The 18,860-nt window shown below is 38.9% G+C and overlaps 3 protein-coding genes and 1 long non-coding RNA gene across 21 annotated transcripts in view; 3 read left to right on the top strand and 1 right to left on the bottom strand.

Annotated features, from left to right (window-relative positions):
• Nucleotides 1-9,918, top strand: part of LOC122411181 (glutamate synthase [NADH]) — a 35,652-nt gene extending 25,734 nt beyond the window's left edge. For 3 of the 5 annotated variants that reach the window (XM_043419795.1, XM_043419796.1, XM_043419798.1), the window contains 10 exons: nucleotides 282-284; nucleotides 1,256-1,464; nucleotides 1,551-1,650; nucleotides 2,258-2,592; nucleotides 3,044-3,284; nucleotides 3,389-3,526; nucleotides 3,673-3,858; nucleotides 4,017-7,250; nucleotides 7,563-7,833; nucleotides 8,126-9,918. In XM_043419795.1, coding sequence (XP_043275730.1) covers nucleotides 282-284; nucleotides 1,256-1,464; nucleotides 1,551-1,650; nucleotides 2,258-2,592; nucleotides 3,044-3,284; nucleotides 3,389-3,526; nucleotides 3,673-3,858; nucleotides 4,017-7,250; nucleotides 7,563-7,833; nucleotides 8,126-8,262 — 4,854 coding nt within the window. In that variant the 3' untranslated portion in view covers nucleotides 8,263-9,918. The remainder of the gene's footprint in view (nucleotides 1-281; nucleotides 285-1,255; nucleotides 1,465-1,550; nucleotides 1,651-2,257; nucleotides 2,593-3,043; nucleotides 3,285-3,388; nucleotides 3,527-3,672; nucleotides 3,859-4,016; nucleotides 7,251-7,562; nucleotides 7,834-8,125) is intronic. The other 2 variants (XM_043419797.1, XM_043419799.1) reach the window with 1 other exon arrangement.
• LOC122411193 (uncharacterized) lies at nucleotides 2,969-11,962 on the bottom strand. 3 transcript variants are annotated; one of them, XR_006261110.1, is made up of 5 exons: nucleotides 11,677-11,962; nucleotides 11,342-11,494; nucleotides 10,179-11,054; nucleotides 3,670-3,835; nucleotides 3,279-3,551 (listed from the first exon to the last, which is right to left on the bottom strand). It is a non-coding gene; the product is annotated as an uncharacterized lncRNA (long non-coding RNA). The 3 variants fall into 3 exon arrangements; XR_006261109.1 differs by lacking the exon at nucleotides 11,677-11,962 and having other exon boundaries at nucleotides 11,342-11,577; XR_006261108.1 differs by lacking the exons at nucleotides 11,342-11,494; nucleotides 11,677-11,962 and having other exon boundaries at nucleotides 2,969-3,551; nucleotides 10,179-11,337.
• A 130-nt stretch (nucleotides 11,963-12,092) lies between these two features.
• Nucleotides 12,093-14,624, top strand: LOC122411183 (major heat shock 70 kDa protein Ab-like). The gene has a single exon (XM_043419801.1). It carries the CDS (start codon nucleotides 12,220-12,222, stop codon nucleotides 14,140-14,142), a length of 1,923 nt encoding a protein of 640 aa, XP_043275736.1. The 5' UTR covers nucleotides 12,093-12,219; the 3' UTR covers nucleotides 14,143-14,624.
• A 1,176-nt stretch (nucleotides 14,625-15,800) lies between these two features.
• On the top strand, nucleotides 15,801-18,723 carry EloC (elongin C). Of its 12 annotated transcripts, none has more exons than XM_043419814.1 (5): nucleotides 15,801-15,875; nucleotides 16,503-16,597; nucleotides 16,825-16,887; nucleotides 17,866-18,059; nucleotides 18,199-18,723. In XM_043419814.1, exons 2-5 carry the CDS (start codon nucleotides 16,565-16,567, stop codon nucleotides 18,338-18,340), a joined length of 432 nt encoding a protein of 143 aa, XP_043275749.1. In that variant the 5' UTR covers nucleotides 15,801-15,875; nucleotides 16,503-16,564; the 3' UTR covers nucleotides 18,341-18,723. The 12 variants fall into 12 exon arrangements, with proteins under 12 accessions (XP_043275749.1, XP_043275754.1, XP_043275757.1 ...); XM_043419816.1 differs by having other exon boundaries at nucleotides 15,812-15,875; nucleotides 16,534-16,597; XM_043419813.1 differs by lacking the exon at nucleotides 15,801-15,875 and adding an exon at nucleotides 16,157-16,403 and having other exon boundaries at nucleotides 16,534-16,597.
• The last annotated feature ends 137 nt before the right edge of the window (nucleotides 18,724-18,860 follow it).

The following is an 18,860-nucleotide window of genomic DNA, read 5'->3' as shown; positions in this document are numbered from 1 at the left end:
ATTTAACGCTCTGGCTATGAGTAAATAAAAACTTTATCATCAAAACTAAAGAGACTCGTGAGAATACCAGCAGCTCTCCACTTCTCGATCATTGTTCGCGACTAAAAAAGATGACAAAAACGATATGTTGTCCCCCTTATTTTCTATATTAACACGATAAATTGTGCCATGTGTGATTATATTATTAGATATGCAATCTCACTATATATCAATCAGTGTTAATTCGAAACCATTTTTTCCAATATCCCCCTGTGTGCTGACAACATTGGTGTAATTTGCAGATGGTGAGTCGTAAAAAAGAATGTAGTTAAAACCAAAAATAAGTGTGTGTTTTTTGTGGTATTTTCTTTTCTCTATCTATCCCGCGATCGTTAAATTTGTGGAGAATGCCAAATTTACGAGATTCTGCGATCCCCTGACATTTTCCTCGATTTTACTTTCGATGATTCTGGAAAATCCTTTTGTTTTATAATTGTTCTCCGAACTCTCGACTCTCAACGAAGTTTGCCTTGGATATGCGCACTCCTAGTGTTTCCCCTCTTTGTGAAATTTCCAATAAAATCTGGAAAACACTTCTCTTTGGTTGGTTGAATTTGCGAGTAGGATTTTTTTTCTTTACGAAGACATTCGAAACTCCCAATGTGCTCTGAGATGTGGCTCTAGTACTCCTTGGACCGTGTCGTGTACCTATATGAGTTCTGTATGTCCTCACAACACTCCGAATTGGATTTTTTCATGGCATGATACAAGATTTTATTATCGGGGCGATATTTATGGCAAATTTAAACACGTCAAAATTTAGCATTCGAATACTCGAATTATTGCACGTGTACGTGCACACTTGGAAGAAACAACGAAAGCCCTTTCACTCACGATGATATTTTAATATTTTTATGTTTTTTACACAAATCAAAACGATTATTTATCCTTAACTGTTTATATTTTTACGAACGAGAAAAAAGCCTATGCTTTATTGGTATCGCTATTTCAACTCTGACTTTCTGTTCGATTTCGATGCAAGGTTATGGATTCAACTATTCGTATTAAAGTCTCCTTATTATACACTTTAGTTATGTTGCATTTTTTATGTTTTTTGCTTTCACTATCGGACAACGTTCTTCTTTGACCTCTGTAATGACGTATGCCCATGACACGCCCTCTTTTTTTCAAGTGTCTTGGAATTCAGCACGTGGGTCAAGATCGTGGTGAATCGAAGTTTGATTGACTAATTCATTTTTTTTTCTAACAAATGTAGATCACTATGGATGACTTACGAAAAGCTCACGTGGCTAAAGGAGGCATTAACGAGCCTGTCGAAAACGGCACAGTAATCGCAAAGAAAAACGGACTGAACAACGAAGACGAATTCATCAACCGCAAATGGGTGGGCGACAAAAGACTCTCTTTGTTTTCTTACACTCTCGAGACCATCAACATGCTTCTAGTCCCCATGCTTCAAACAAAGTACGCTTGAGTCTTTCTGTAATTGAAGTGATAATCGACTGTGAACAAAATTATTGTTATTTCCATTTTTTTTTTAATTATTGTAGGAAAGAAGCTCTTGGATCCATGGGAAACGATGCACCTTTGGCCTGCCTGTCGCAGTTTCAACCATTGATTTATGACTACTTTAAGCAGCTCTTTGCCCAGGTAATTGTACAGCACGATTCTTGAATTAGTGGAAACTTCATCAATACCTCACACAAATAACTTATGAAAGAGATTCGATGTACAGGTTCGCAACCGAACGCGACATTACATTTTTTTCATAATTTGCAAGTAGTTTTTGGAACACTGTGAATAATATTTCGCAATGACCACTGCACCTCCTTATCGGAAGTCGTGGCAGTGATTTGTGACAAGTACATTCGTTACACTATTTCTTTAAAAGTCATTTTATCAAGGTATGAACAAAGTAGAATTTAAATTTATTTACAATTTTCATTGCAAATAAGAATGAAGTTTTTTTTTCGAAATAATGTGAGCAATTCGAAATCTTCCAAAAAACGTTTCAATTTCTTATATATTTTTTGATCACTCATTAAACAACTATTATGAAAGAAAGTATTGAAAAATATAGCGGCCAATTTAACATAAAGATTCCAATTCGATTGCTTATTTCGAATTCGTGATTATTTTTCGCCTTAATTTTCCGTTAAATAATAGTCCGAACGTTCGATGTTTTCTTTCGGTATCGTATATCTAATGAAATACGAAAAATTTGGAAAAACTGAACATGTGGCATTTTGAATTACAGGTAACGAATCCACCGATCGACCCGTTCAGAGAAAAGATCGTGATGTCGTTGCTCTGCCCGATTGGACCGGAGAGCAATATTCTAGAACCGAACGAGCTTCAAGTGCATCGATTGTTCCTTCCACACCCGATAGTATCCCTCAGAGATCTCGAAGTCATCAAGCAAACGAGCTACAGAGGCTGGAAAACGAAAGTCATCGATATTACGTATCCAGTGTCTGAAGGGCCATCGGGATTGGTGAAAGCCTTGAACCGCGTCGATAACGAAGCCAATAAAGCAGCCAGAGAAGGCTATCAAATTTTGGTTCTATCCGATCGTCAAGCCGGAGCTGAAAGGTAATTCTTCATTTCTTTTGTGCAGTCTTCGAAAATCATTCTCACTCCTGAATAGTTGTGCAAGCAACAATATTCTTTTATAAATTTTATACTTTCTTCGATTTTTCGTTTCAATGTCTTGTTTTTAAGGAGCCGTATAAATGTTGGATCCGGAATAGATTAACCTTTGAGCGATTGCAATAATATTAAAATACCCGAAGATTTTTATCGATCAATTGAAAATAGCCTAGTATTTCTGTCATCTCGAAATTTAGACAGATTTCGAATTGATTTAGTTCGTTTTGCAATCGTTATTTTGCAATCATTGGAGCGAAAGGCCAGAACTTTATATTGAATCGATTACTTATAGTTCATTGACGTAAATAATACCGTAATGTGATGATCGCTTGGTTATTCAGTTTATAATTGAATCATTTCAATGTTCATAGTACTGATACAAATGTGTTTTTAGGGTTCCTGTAAGCACCATGCTCGCTCTTGGCTCGGTCCATCATTTCCTCATCGAAGAACGTCAGCGTATGAAAGTCGGCTTAATTGCCGAAACTGGTGAAGCTCGAGAAGTTCATCACATGTGCGTTCTTCTGGGTTACGGCGCAGATGCCATTTGTCCTTATCTCGTTTTCGAGATGGCGAGGAATCTCCGGGAAGAGGGGGTCTTGGACCAATCGTTCAATGATGAGATTATGTACAAGGTACGTCCTTTTTTTTCTTCCAATTTCATTTTATCGACCTGTCCTCTGTGTCAGATCTTAGAACATTTGTCTGTATCAGTTCATTCAATTTGAAATTTTTACAGAATTATAGTGAAGCCATGGAACGTGGTATTGCAAAAGTTATGGCGAAGATGGGCATATCCACCCTCCAATCTTACAAAGGAGCCCAAATCTTCGAAGCTGTTGGCCTTGCTGATGAGGTTGTCGATAAATGTTTCAAGGTATATCGATCGTCGTTCATCTTTACTGTAAACGAAAAAAAAAGAAATTCCTCAATTTTTTCACACTGAGCACCTTCCTCGGCCATGATAATGAAAAATAATACAAGTTACAACGGTTAATACAGTACGAAATGATTATTTACCAGGGAACGCATTCGCGAATCGGTGGAGTGACCCTTGATATTCTTGGAAATGAGGCATTCGAACGTCACCAATTGACGTATTACGACAAATCTCCTGATATGCTGGTACTAAGGAATCCTGGCAGTTTCCATTGGCGATCCGGCGGTGAAAAACACATCAACGATCCTATAAGCATCTCGAACTTGCAGGTGATTGATTTCATATAAACTCGAAATAGCAGTTTGCGTTGTTTGCAAACATGAAAATTTGTTAAATGACTTATTGACCGAAAATTAAAAAAAAAATGGTACTGGAAGGAGGGAGATGGCAGAAACTAACGATCAATGAAATCTTGTTTCAACCGCAGGAGTCTGTTACATCGAAGAACTTGCGAGCATATGAGAACTATCGAAAATCAACGATGGAAGCAGTTCAGAATTGTACACTCCGTGGACAGTTGGAGCTCGTAAAATCGAAGGAATCTGTGCCAATAAATGAGGTAGAGGCAGCAGAGGAAATAGTGAAACGGTTCGTAACCGGTGCAATGAGCTTTGGAAGTATTTCATTGGAGGCTCACACGACACTAGCGATTGCGATGAATCGTATAGGAGGAAAGTCGAACACAGGAGAGGGTGGTGAAAACGCGGACAGATATTTGAATCAGGATCCTGAATTCAACAAGCGTTCAGCGATAAAGCAAGTGGCGAGTGGAAGATTCGGTGTGACATCGAGTTATTTGGCGAACGCGGATGATCTTCAAATAAAAATGGCACAGGGCGCAAAGCCGGGCGAGGGTGGTGAATTACCCGGCTATAAAGTAACCGCAGATATCGCGGCAACCAGGCATTCCGTTGCGGGCGTTGGTCTCATATCGCCACCTCCCCATCACGACATTTACTCGATCGAAGATCTCGCCGAATTGATATACGATCTGAAATGCGCCAATCCGAATGCTCGTATTTCCGTTAAGCTCGTATCCGAAGTCGGTGTCGGGGTCGTAGCCGCCGGAGTTGCCAAGGGTAAGGCAGAGCACGTTGTCATATCCGGTCATGATGGTGGAACAGGTGCGAGCAGTTGGACGGGAATCAAAGCGGCCGGATTACCGTGGGAGTTGGGCGTTGCTGAGACTCATCAAATTCTCACGTTGAACAATCTACGTTCGCGAATGGTTGTCCAGGCCGATGGACAGTTGCGAACGGGTTTCGATATCATAGTTGCGGCCCTTCTGGGTGCGGATGAATTTGGTTTCAGTACAGCCCCTCTAATCGCGATGGGCTGCACGATGATGCGAAAATGTCATTTGAACACTTGTCCCGTCGGTATAGCCACTCAAGATCCTGTATTACGGAAGAAATTTGAAGGAAGCCCAGAACACGTGATAAACTTTTTTTTCATGCTCGCCGAAGAAGTACGCTCTCACATGGCGAGCCTCGGGATACGAAAATTCCAAGATCTGATCGGTCGCACGGACCTGTTGAAGGTTCGCGATGATATTAAAATCGAGAAAGCTCGAATGTTGAATCTCTCTAATATCCTTAGAAGCGCGCTCGAACTTCGTCCTGGTGTCAACATCAAGGGTGGTTCGGTGAAACAAGATTTTCAATTGGAAAATCGTTTGGATAACAAACTCATTGAAGAGGCTAACAAAATACTGAACGGAGAAAAGAAGAGTATTGACATCGAAATGACGATCAACAACGAGTGCCGAGCGTTCGCTTCGACTCTGAGTTATCACATTTCGAAAGCTTACGGCGAGGCTGGTCTGCCGGAACACAGTATTAATATAAGAATGAAGGGATCTGCTGGACAGAGCTTCTGCGCTTTCCTCACGAAGGGCGTACACGTGACCCTTGAGGGTGATGCCAATGATTACGTAGGCAAGGGACTTTGTGGCGGTGAGATTGTCATTTATCCGCCCAAAGAATCAGAATTTTGTTCCGAGGCTAACGTTATCGTGGGTAATGTTTGTTTGTATGGCGCGACTTCCGGTAAAGCGTATTTCCGAGGTATCGCCGCCGAGAGATTCAGCGTTCGTAACAGCGGTGCCATCGTCGTTGTCGAAGGTGTCGGTGATCACGGTTGCGAATATATGACCGGCGGTTGTGCCGTTATCCTTGGCTTGACGGGTCGAAATTTCGCGGCTGGTATGTCAGGCGGTATCGCTTACGTCCTCGACGTTGATGGTTCCTTCAAGAGCAAATGTAATCCCGAAATGGTCGAATTGTTGCCTCTGAACAAGGATGAGGATATTGCTTACGTGAAAACTCTTTTGGAAGAATTCATCGAAAAAACTGGTTCGCTCATAGCCCAGGATTTATTGCTTACTTGGCCGGAGCCTACTACTCGTTTCGTTAAAGTATTTCCGTACGAGTATCAGAGAGCCTTGCAGCAATTGGCCGAAGCTAAACAAGTTGCGGAACCGGTCATAAACGGAAATTCTAAAAATTCCGAGGCCGAGGTAAAGGACATTGAAGATTCGATACAGGACGGTGATATGGAGCAACGGAAACTTGATAAAATCAAAGGATTCATGAAGTATAAGAGACAAACGATGGTCTATAGACCGGCGGAAAAACGTCTCAACGATTGGGAAGAAATTTACGACTTCAAGGGCGTGAGAAAGGGATTGAAAGTTCAGGCCGCTAGATGCATGGAATGCGGCGTACCATTTTGTCAGAGCAGTCACGGTTGTCCCCTGGGCAATATTATTCCCAAGTGGAACGATCTTGTGTTTCATTCCAACTGGAAAGAAGCTCTCAATCAATTACTACAGACGAACAATTTCCCCGAGTTCACCGGACGAGTTTGTCCCGCACCTTGCGAAGGTGCTTGCGTTCTTGGAATATCCGAGCCAGCCGTTACGATAAAAAACATCGAATGCGCCATCATAGATCACGCCTTCGAGCAAGGCTGGATTGTTCCTCGTCCACCGACCTCGAGAACCGATCGGCGCGTCGCAGTCGTAGGTGGTGGCCCGGCTGGCCTCGCCGCTGCTCATCAACTAAACAAAGCCGGCCACTCGGTTACCGTTTTTGAAAGAAACGATCGTATCGGTGGCCTTCTTCAATATGGCATTCCAACAATGAAACTTTCGAAACAAGTTGTACAGAGGCGAGTCTCTCTCCTTGCCGCCGAAGGAATTATTTTCAAAACCGGCGTAGATGTTGGCAAGGACATAACGACTACTCAATTGAAAGAACAATTCGATGCCGTACTCTTGTGCACCGGAGCTACCTGGCCGCGTGATTTACCCATTCCTGGCCGTAATCTCGAGGGTATTCATTTCGCTGTGAGCTTCCTCGAACACTGGCAGAAAAAACAGATGGGCAACGAGGCGCCGTTGAACATGAAACTCATGGCGCAGGACAAAGATGTCATCATCATCGGTGGTGGCGATACTGGCTGTGACTGCATTGCAACCTCCCTCAGACAAGGTGCTAAGACCATCACTACTTTTGAGATTCTTCCCGAACCGCCGATTAAACGCGCGTCTGACAACCCTTGGCCTCAATTCCCAAGGGTTTTCAAAGTCGATTACGGTCACGAAGAGGTTGCACTCAAATTTGGACGTGATCCACGACAATTCAGCACTCTCAGCAAGGTCAGACTTTTTGTTATATCGAAAAGCAATAACCTGTTAAGCCACGCCCATTGATACATTTTTTACTTTAATTATTTATTACTTTCTTTTATCAAATTAAACTTTGTAAATGAAATTAAATGACGTTTAGCTCTTATAAACGATTTTCTATATTAACTGCTTCTATAGAATGGTTAAAGGTGTTTCATAATTTCTTTGAAATTCGCGATTAGTGTCTTAGACTTTTGTGTGTAGCAAGGGAAAAAATTGGGATAGTTGTGTCTTTTGGATTCCTTGAAAAATTCTATTTTAACCGGCTCCTTTAATTTTTAGGAATTCTTGGACGATGGAAAAGGTCATGTCAGCGGCATAAGAACAGTCACGGTGGAGTGGACGAAGGACGAAGCTGGGCGATGGAAAATGGACGAAGTCGCAGGATCCGAGAAGATTTACAAAGCTGATCTCGTTTTGTTGGCCATGGGATTTTTGGGACCCGAAAAATACATTGCAACAGAGCTTGATACGAAACTGGATGCCCGCGGAAATTACGAAACCCCGGAGGGAAAATATGCCACCAGCTTGCCCGGGGTATACGCTGCTGGAGGTAAAATTATTGGATGAGGAATTTTATTCCATCAATTTCGTATCGCAGAACTTTTATTATTTAATACCAATTGGCTCAGCACCAAATATTAAAAAGTTATATTTAAATGAAAAATCAAATACTTTGATTTGTCCTTACTTTTTTAGCTCTCGGGTATAAGATTCTGAAAATTTTTCGAACATTTTGTTAAATATTTTCGAAAGAGTCCAAAGTACAAAAGTGTAAATTTATTGCATCCACAAGTGCAAGCGCACCCACATATTTATTGCGATGGGTTTGATTTCATTTTCAGACTGCAGAAGAGGCCAGTCGCTCGTCGTCTGGGCAATAACGGAAGGTAGACAGGCTGCTCGTGAGATAGATCATGATTTCACGAAAAACAGTCGTTTGCCAGGACCCGGGGGTGTGATAACAACGGTTGTGGCGTAAAATTTTTTCCACGATTCTATAATCTTCATGGCGAGACGTTTATTTCGATTTTATTCGGTTTGAAAAAAAAATTGTCCGTTACGAGATATCGCCGATTCGAGGTTGTAGACGAATCACCGTGGGTGTTGGAGCTTTACCTCGAAATACGCACCGACTGTGAGAAATTGCGATTAAACAAATATTATTTAACAAGAAAATTGAGAATATTTTAGTAACATATTTTTTTGTAATACTTTGCTCTCGATTGTTGAAGTGATCGAAGCGCGTTAATGCCAGTACAAAAGTCCATGATTTTTTAAGGGAATACGTTTCAAATTGTTGCAAGATTCGTTTCAAATATAAAGCCCCAATCCGAGATATTTCTTCAGGCTTGTATTTCTCTGGTAGAAAAAAGCTTGTTGAAAAAAAATTATTTCGACGTTGTATACTCTAAGAAACTGGCGAATGGAGGATTTATTTAAAAACTCCGAGTGTAGAATTATCATATCTCGTCTTTACGAATTTGTCTACCCATCATATGATTCTGTTGATTAAAAAGAGCTCGTATGTTCGTAGTTGTTGGAAAAAATCAAAATATACAAATGCGCAGTCAATAAGATCAGTGACGAAACTGTTACGAACAACACCAAAGGCCTCTACGGCAACGAAAACCTCTGTCTATTAATCTAACTGTATCGTTGAAAAGTTCCCGTGACTTATAGATCGGGAACTGAAATTAACTGGCAGTTTATAAACGATTGTTGATTCCGAGAAAATAATAATTAAAAAAAAAAAAAAAAAAAAAACAACGTAAAAGTTCGAGAGTAAAAGACGAAAAACGAAAAAAAAAAAAAACAACACAAAATAATAATATCAAGTGATAATCCCGTACACGAAAGGAATGATTTGGCATTCCCCCTGCCGAGCGTTATTCATTTGAAAGTAGGACATATTCGTATGAATTAGTTATTAGCCAAATTTCGCTTAATTAATCTACCAACAATATTGGATTTAGCATAGAAAATTATATCACGTAATAATCACGGGTTCATCATTTTCATAACCCATATTAGTTGCGCATATTTTTTAAGTTGTTTACGATTAATTTGAAACAAGACTTTGTCAATTTGGAATCTTTCGTGATGAATTAAATAGTTAGGCACTATAATTTTTAGATTCGTTTAAATTATTGTAACAAGGCTCGTAAATGATTGGAAATCGATGCTCATCGTATGATTCTGAGAACTGGTTCATTGAGATTTACGATTTACGATACTTAAAATTTGGCTAAGTTCGTCGCGAAACTACTTAATATTTTTTCGTTCGTCACTCCCGTACCCTCGACCGTAATCATTCACTATTAGCGTGTTATTTCACGCAGCAATTTTGTTTTTGTAACTACTATTGATAGTTTTAATCGAATTATTAGGTTATTGTACTCTATCGAACTATTATTAATCACTATCAGTTTATCATAATTATTTATTATTTATTCGTGGTCCTAAGATTTTATGAGAAGCGAAAACCGTACTGCATTATACATATATCGTTTTTCACTGTGGCAAGAGAAACGTTGATTAAGTTTATGAATCTGGAGGGAGGGACTGTCATCTGTATCACGATAAGAATTAATGCATATAATATACCAAGACAATAAAATTATATTGAATGTTATAACACTCTGGTATACATTTACTTGGACCTGTCGCCTCCTCAAGAAGGAACTAGGATTTCTGACATCCGGAATGGTTGGATAAAATGTTTAGCCTACTTTCAATAAATTGCGATAAACGACTTGTGGTTCTTATTGATGATAAAAAATTATACATAAATTTTATCAAAACTTATTTTGTTTAGAAAATGTATTATGTTCAACTCTAACAAACGATTGAAAACAGTGGGATTTGAGATGCTTCTATCCCAATTCGTCAACATACCCAACTGGTCCCAGTCCTGAATAACCAACTGTTGCAAGTACGCAGCGTGCCAGCTTAGTCGTGTAGTTAGTAGACCTTGAAATAGGTTGGACAGGCCAATTAACAACGGCCATCCAAAGAACATTTTTATCAATTATCTGAGGCTCCAAATCATTTCCAACTTTATTTGCAGAGTTTCACCTGGAAAGTTCTAAGGATATAATAACATTTCTCTGGTTTCTATTTCTAGTCCCATTTTTTTCAATCGTATCATGTCTGAAACTCCTTTACAATTATTTTGTTATTGGCTATTCCGACCTTTCGTTTAACATTTGGTAACAAAAACCATGAAAAGCATTCTACTTTGCGAAAAATTAACTCTTCCCTCTTTCAGTTTTCTAGAAATTTTTTATTAAGTCTGGAATAAATCCAAATTTATAAAAAAATTTTCAAGTTTTAAGGCATACTAGGTTATATTACGAAATATTACGAAATTACGGATTAGTATCTAGAAATTGATTTGGAATTCGAAAAAAATATCGTAAAAATGACTAATGGTATCCAGCCGTAGTTCTTGAGGTTATGAATTTTTTAAGTACCGGAATACGTATTTGCATAGCACTGCTTAAAAGTATCATCAAACGTACGTTCTGGATACAGAACTTCGGTAAGAAGTTTGCATGTGTAAAAAAACGCATTGAGAATTTGCGAGCAACAAAAACCGTAACGAGGTTACACGACGTACCGAAAATACTCGTTGGACGCCCGAGAACGTTCTCGTCGTTTCCGACGAGCGCGGAGCAAACGGGGAGGAGATGTAGGGGTCTGGCAATGCGCCCAAACCTTCGACGATCCAGAAGTTTCTAGATTCATCGCTCTTTCCACTTTCCAGGCCGTCTCAAAGAATTTATAAATATTATTGCTTCACGTTCAATAACCTCTTTTTGTTTCGATGTGCAAAAATAGTGCATCAGTTTTACTTGGGCTACATAAGAATGCTAGGTTGTCGAAATTAGAATCTCAATAAAAATAATATATAAACAAAAATGAAAAAAATAGCACAATGTAAATAAAATGAAATGAATTTTGTGAAAAATTAAAAAATTTTTTAAATATTTGCAGTCCTTCGAATTCCTATGATATTTATGTATATAGATAAAAATAACGTTCGTTGTTTCACCTACTATACGTACTATACGTGATGGTAAGAAAATAAACTGGAACGCTCTCGAACAGTCGGGCGTATTGGAATTGTAAGATGTGTATGAACGAGATGATGCTCCTCCTGGAACATTCGAGTACGTTCGCGACTCTCAACGAATTCTCTAATCGAAAAACTGCAGAGTGAAATAATATTGTTATGTCAAATTTGAAAATGTTACTAACATTTTCTAATGTGAAGACAACGGAACACTATTTTATTATAACATCAAGATCTAATTAGAATAAAAATACGATGTGTACACCGATGAGCATGAAAATTTTAACTATTATGGCTATGGATTTAGTGACCAGTGACCTTGAATGGATTTAGCAACTAATGGAGTTGAGCATTGACCGTAGAACAAACGGTGCACCACCACGTAGTGATAAAAATATATCGAGGTGTGTACGCGACTACTGCGAAACAAAGTATAAGAAGGTCGCACGAAATTCACAGTCGAATTTTCTCGAAGCTTCGAAAATATTAACTGTAATTTTCATTGGATATTTGCGATTTTTTTGTGTTTTTAATTCGTGACAAAGGAAACAAAATAATTAGGGAAACGATGACATTGTCCAATTGGCTAAAGCTTCATTGACGAATGATTAAAGATAATTGAAGCGTAATAAAGACTGAGATAGAATTGATTTGGCCGGTTTGGCGGTTGAGGCGACGGGGAGGAAGGTTCGAGAGAGCTCTGTTCGCATGTCAGCTGGAAGTTTCTCGAGCCCAGTGGAGGGAGCTTGCCGGGCGAGCGCGAGTATAAATACGAGCACAAGCGGACGGAGCGTCAGTACAATAAACGAAACGAAACGAAACACAACGAACGAAGAAGTGAGGAGTAAAGTAAAATCAAAAATGCCTGCAATTGGAATCGATTTGGGAACCACATACTCCTGTGTCGGAGTATGGCAGCAAGGCAAAGTGGAGATAATCGCCAACGACCAGGGCAACAGAACGACACCGAGTTACGTTGCGTTCACAGACACCGAACGACTGATCGGCGATGCGGCGAAGAACCAAGTGGCCATGAATCCATCCAACACAGTTTTCGACGCGAAAAGGTTAATTGGAAGGAAGTTCGACGACCCGAAGATCCAGAGTGACATGAAACATTGGCCATTCAAAGTCGTCAGCGAGGGTGGAAAACCAAAGATCCAGGTAGAATTTCGCGGAGAAAACAAAAGATTCAACCCGGAAGAGATTTCGTCGATGGTTCTAACGAAAATGAAGGAAACGGCCGAGGCTTACCTCGGTCAGAGTGTACGGGATGCAGTCATCACAGTACCGGCGTATTTCAACGATTCGCAGCGTCAGGCGACCAAGGATGCTGGTGCGATAGCCGGACTCAATGTTTTAAGGATCATCAACGAACCAACCGCGGCGGCTCTTGCTTACGGTTTGGATAAGAACTTGAAGGGCGAGAAAAATGTTCTTATCTTCGATCTCGGAGGTGGTACTTTCGACGTGTCGATTCTAACGATCGACGAGGGCTCGTTGTTTGAGGTTAAGTCAACAGCCGGTGACACTCATTTGGGTGGCGAAGACTTCGACACGAGACTGGTTGACCATCTGTGTAAAGAGTTCGAAAGAAAATTCAAGAAAAACATCAAATCTAATCCGAGATCACTGAGAAGATTGAGAACAGCGGCTGAGAGAGCGAAACGGACCCTGTCATCGAGCACCGAGGCAACCATCGAAATCGACGCCCTTTACGAGGGTCTCGATTTTTACACGAAAATCTCGAGGGCACGTTTCGAAGAGCTGTGCGCGGATCTCTTCAGGGCCACGTTAGAACCGGTCGAAAAAGCGTTGGCCGATGCCAAATTGGACAAAAGATCAATCCACGAGGTCGTTCTCGTTGGCGGCTCCACTCGAATCCCAAAAATTCAATCGATGCTGCAGAACTTCTTCTGCGGTAAGCAGCTTAACCTCTCCATCAATCCGGACGAAGCTGTCGCTTACGGTGCTGCGGTTCAAGCTGCCATTCTTACCGGCGAGGGTGACAAGAGCTCCAGTCTTCAGGACGTTCTTCTAGTCGACGTTGCCCCGCTTTCGCTCGGTATCGAGACCGCGGGTGGTGTTATGACCAAGATCATCGAGCGCAATGCTCGCATTCCCTGCAAACAATCGCAGACCTTCACCACGTACGCGGACAATCAACCGGGCGTTACCATCCAAGTGTTCGAGGGCGAACGCGCCATGACCAAGGACAACAACATTCTTGGTAAGTTCGAACTCAGTGGCATTGCACCCGCTCCTCGAGGAGTTCCGAAGATCGATGTCACCTTCGACATGGACGCCAATGGTATCCTCCACGTCACCGCTAAGGATACCGCGAGCGGTCGTAGCAACGACGTTCGTATCACCAACGACAAAGGCCGATTGTCTCGTGAGGAGATCGACCGGATGCTCGCCGAGGCCGAACGTTATCGAGACCAGGATCAAGAACAACGGGAAAGAGTCGAGGCTCGTAATCAGATCGAGAGTTACGTCTTCTCCGTGAAACAGGCGGTAGACGAGAGTGGTTCCAAACTCAACGAGTCTGACAAGAACAGTGTGAGACAACTGTGCGACGACACCATCAAGTGGCTGGACAACAACACGCTTGCGGAGAAAGAAGAATACAAACACAAACTCGACGAGCTGCAAAAACAATGCTCTCCCATTATGACCAAAATCCATCAAGGTGGTGCGACCGCTGGACCTGGAGACTGCGGAGCACAATACAGACAGGCCAATAACAACTACGAAGGCCCCACCGTCGAAGAAGTTGATTAAACCTCATCGAAGATATTCAAATTTTTTTTTCATCAGTATTTCACTGTAAATATTTCTTGCGACTGAATATTTCAAGTTCCTTGTAATATATTTGATGTGTACGAACAAGTCTCATCGGTTTAACACAATCAAACAAGTCGGACAATTTAATTTTCTGGAACTTTATTTATAATTAGAATAATTATGAGCTGTCATCCAACATGTTGTATGAACTTTGCGCATTTGAACCTGTGATTGAAAATATATTTATTATTTTTTTTTTATTAAAAATAAAAAAGTGTGTTGTTTATTTCATTCCTTTGTTACAAGCCAACTCCTGATATTATATTGCACTGAATCAGTAGCAGAAAAATATTAATAACCTGCCAATTTGAACAAAAGTGTATAAAACTGCATGAAATGAAATTATATTTATTAATCGGAAAAAGCCCTGTTCATTACTCAGAAAATTCCTGAAATATAATTCATCAATAAAATCTAAATTTCTAGCGCATTGTGCATTCTGAACAAAGCGTTCCATTCAGATAAAATTGCAGTAATTTTGAAATTTTTTCAATGAATGTCTCTTCAATAGTATTATTTTCGATCGCCATCGGATACCAAATACTTTTCTATTTGTATGGAGCTTTCTGAAAAAACAAAAAAGGTAACATGAGAAAACCACTCAATTGACAGTTTCAATTCCTAATCATTGTCATAAACTCTCACCATGAATTGTAGAACCTTGAATTGACGCTTTTGTCTATATTGTAGAAGTACGAGATTGTTGACGAAAGAAAAAATCAATAACATTTTCATTTTTGCAAGATTTGGGAACAATTATTCTAGCTTAAAAACTGAATGCTATTACGAAAGAATAATTTTAAAAAATTGACGTTGAAAATCTATTGCATTATACTTTAATGATACATCCAATCACCTTAAGGTAACTCCTGTACTGCATGTTAGTCAAATGAGTGCTAAATTTTCAAAACGCTTTTAGACCAAGTTTAACGTACCGATTAAATGTATTATATTAGTGGATTTATATTACAGCATATCTTAATTATTAAGATGTAAAAATATTAAAAACGCTAGTTTTGCAAAACCATTAACTGGTAAATGCAAATTTCCACGCTGACACATTTTCACTGGCATTTTTCAAAGAATATTATCTGCGTTTTTTGTTTATTGCACCAAGTCTCATTTTGTTCCTTAATCGATCTTCTACGAATTCATCACGTAGATTTTTCTTTAAACTCATTCCTTCAGAAATTATGAATGAAAAAGTTTTTTCATTTAATGAACAATTAGCTGCAACAGTGAAACGATCAAGTTAAACAAAAGAACTACATGGTGGATTCATAGAGGACCTGCAGTCGACGAACAAAATGAGACTTGTTGCAATTAAATCGATGAAAAAACGCAGATAATTCTTTGAAAAACGCCAGTGAAAATGTGTCAGCGTGGAAATTTGCATTAATTAGTTGATGGTTTTGCAAAACTAGCGTTTTTAATATTTTTACATCTTAATCTAGAGTCGCGGCAGCGACTCCTAAGACATGCTGTAGTACAAATCCACTAACAATGAATTTAATCGGTACGTTAAACTTGGTCTAAAAACTTTTTGAAAATTTAGCACTCATTTGACTAGCATGCAGTACAGGAGTTACCTTAATAAATTAATATCTATAGAAAAAGTGCGAACAACGTTTCTCATACTTCTTCATTTCACTCGTACAAGGTCTACTACGGTAAGTGGCTGGAGATTGAATATTTTACCCAATAGCAAATGAATTACTACAGCATACAGCGAAATAAAAAATCACTGAAATTATCGAATATAATCATATGGAAAGTGCTAATACACATGTATTAAAACGTATAAAAAATATTAGCGATTTCATGTATAGCGAAAATTTTAGTTCTCGGTATTTGACGTGAATGTGTGAAGCGCATATCGAATATTCGAGAACGAGAAACGTACGCGCGGTTAGAGTTAGGTTAGGTGACTGTTCATGATAAAAAGAAAAACAGAACGTCAAGTCTCGCTCGGGTCTCGGCCAACGAAATCTCGGGATCTCGGCACTCGGCACTTTTGGGCTCGGGGGGCTCGGGTAACTTCGTCGCCATACATAACCTCGCTGAAGCTTCGATACTTGTAATTGATAAGCATTTGTAATAAAGTTTTTGTAATCACCCTGCAGTCTATCTGACACATGTTTTAATAAAACATTTATCGCCCTCATAAAAAAGCATAAAAGGAAAATTGCGATTATTCCGTGAGTCTATATTTCGGTGCAGTCATTGTTTGCATTTTTACGTGAATGGTAGATCGTTGTTTGCGACAGATCAAAAACAGTTTGAAATTTTTTTTACAGGAATTCATCTGACTCATTTCCGATTTTGCAGAATTTTGTGCTGAAAGAAGAGCGAAATAACGATGTCGAGTGACGTAAATATGCACGCTGAAAAGGTATGGACTGCACAAGCATAAAATTTAAGTATACAGATTTTTATACTGTAATAACACTCCGGAATGAATAATTCGGTGACCTGTATTCTCTTGCATGACTTACTATCGAAAATCTGAAACAAAGTGTCGTTTCGAAGTTAATTTGCACGTTTTCAAATAAACTGCACCCAGATTTGCAATCTTGATGCTAGATAATTAATGCTCAAAATTTTGTCTGGTATTGAAAGCCCAATGATAACAAAGGAGAAAACGAAGAAGAGGATGGAAAGTCTACTGTTGACGTGCATGCGGTATCTATCTTCATGGTTCCACGACGATCGTTTTATTTTTATTTTATTTCTGTATTATTTAAAAACTTGGTTGATCAGGTATTTTTATCCGACACGGAAAATCATGAGAATCAAGTGAATTTTGAGCGAATATATGCTCTCAACGAATATACAGTGAGCAACGAAAGTATTCGATTGGTATAGAATATATATTTTGATCTGCCATAACAAACAACTTGGGGAGTAAAATTTCTCCAATTTCATGTCCTCCACTCATATTCAGATGATTAAAAAGATGTTTACAGGAAATTACCACTAAATTTTTTCAATAACACAACAGCGAGAAAAGTTATTGGTATACGAAGGTCTAGATAAAGTTGAATTTACATTGGTATAATGCAATACAGAAGGCACTCTGATATCTAATTTCTTATTCTCTTTCCTAGATATTTGAATTATATTAAACCTATAACAATATTTTAATACTACAAAATGTTTTTCATCTAAGTTGAAATATGAAATTTTTTGAAACCTGGTGCTGATATTCTTCAAGGTGTACATTGTATTGTCAATTATTTCCGTTGGAAATTAAAGGGAGAAACTTGTTTATAATGACTTAATCACTTTTTAGTTACCAAGAAAAAGTTGCGGGTCAGCATTATTGATCCAATAGATTTTCTTCTAGTCCATCTATTTGGATACTGACGTTAAAATGCATTCATGTCAGATGGCTGAATGACTTAAAACTTTAAACGTCAAATTTCATTTACCTTTACAAATTAACTTAAATGCTTCTCAAATATAGATTCAACAATTCGTTCGATTCATTACAAGAAATACAGCAACATTGGTAGAAAAAATAATATAACATTCAAACAGCTGAGCTTGAACACAGTCAATTTTAATTTTTACATTTTTAAACTTCAACATATTTAATTTTAATAATACCAAATGACGTTGGCTTTGAAGTCTGAATTTCTTTGTGTCATTCCATTGCAGCAAGAGTCTAGTCCAGTTTATGGAGGATGCGAGGGTCCTGATGCAATGTATGTAAAACTGGTGAGCAGCGATGGCCATGAATTCATAGTGAAGAGAGAGCATGCTCTCACAAGCGGAACCATTAAAGCTATGCTCAGTGGTCCTGGCCAATTCGCTGAAAATGAAGCGAATGAAGTAAACTTTCGGGAAATACCGTGAGTAACGTTTATCTTTTATTCATCATCTGTTATGCAGATTGAATCATTTGATCAACTTTTTCATCTGCAAGCTCATTTTTGTTTATAAAATTCCGAAGATAGTTGTTTCATTGAAATTTTATAAAATCTGTTACAGTTCCCATGTGCTTCAGAAAGTGTGCATGTACTTTACATACAAAGTGCGTTACACGAACAGCAGTACTGAAATACCAGAGTTTCCGATAGCTCCTGAAATTGCTCTGGAATTGTTGATGGCCGGCAATTTCTTGGATTGTTAGGGAAAAATGAAATACCTAAATGAATTCATTGACTACAAAAAGTGAATAAACTCAGGATGAAACGACATATTATGTTCTCAAACGAGTTTTTCAGGTTCATCGTTGTGATACATCCCGCTGCAATCGGAGATCTTTGTCCCGAAAGTGCACCCACATATAGCCATTAAATTACATTCTGCTAATAATACTTTTCTCTATAAGCAAAAGCAAAATAACACGCCCAAATGAAATTCTATTGACCATTTCAAGTTTCTCGTGCTAATTTAATAGCAAACATAGAAATGACTAAATTCGCAACATATTCAATGTACCCTTTACGGAAATATGTAAACTCTGTTCCTTGTACAAACCAATATGTTTTAAATATAATATTTGTCATTTGACGAGTTTGGAAGATTTAATAATAAAAGACCCGTGAGAAAAATAATGGACACTAAAAAAGCATTGATATATATCGTTCGTCTTTTATTCTCTTTGATTTATTATTTACAATCAATGGTAGAATTCTCATCTCTTTCAC

The sequence above is a fragment of the Venturia canescens genome, chromosome 5, assembly GCF_019457755.1.
Source record: "Venturia canescens isolate UGA chromosome 5, ASM1945775v1, whole genome shotgun sequence".
In the NCBI taxonomy this organism is placed as follows: domain Eukaryota; kingdom Metazoa; phylum Arthropoda; class Insecta; order Hymenoptera; family Ichneumonidae; genus Venturia; species Venturia canescens.
The sequence above is the reverse complement of the archived record's forward strand: the minus strand, read 5'-3'. Positions and strand labels throughout refer to the sequence as shown.

What these genes read in the sequence shown, in the direction of transcription:
- EloC (XM_043419814.1), top strand. Translation starts at nt 16,565, where the DNA reads ATGTCGAGTGACGTAAATATGCACGCTGAAAAG. An exon ending in CTACTGTTGACGTGCATGCG is followed by an intron (nt 16,888 to 17,865) that starts GTATCTATCTTC and finishes ATTCCATTGCAG; the next exon opens with CAAGAGTCTAGTCCAGTTTA. An exon ending in GTAAACTTTCGGGAAATACC is followed by an intron (nt 18,060 to 18,198) that starts GTGAGTAACGTT and finishes AATCTGTTACAG; the next exon opens with TTCCCATGTGCTTCAGAAAG.
- LOC122411183 (XM_043419801.1), top strand. Translation starts at nt 12,220, where the DNA reads ATGCCTGCAATTGGAATCGATTTGGGAACCACATACTCCTGTGTCGGA.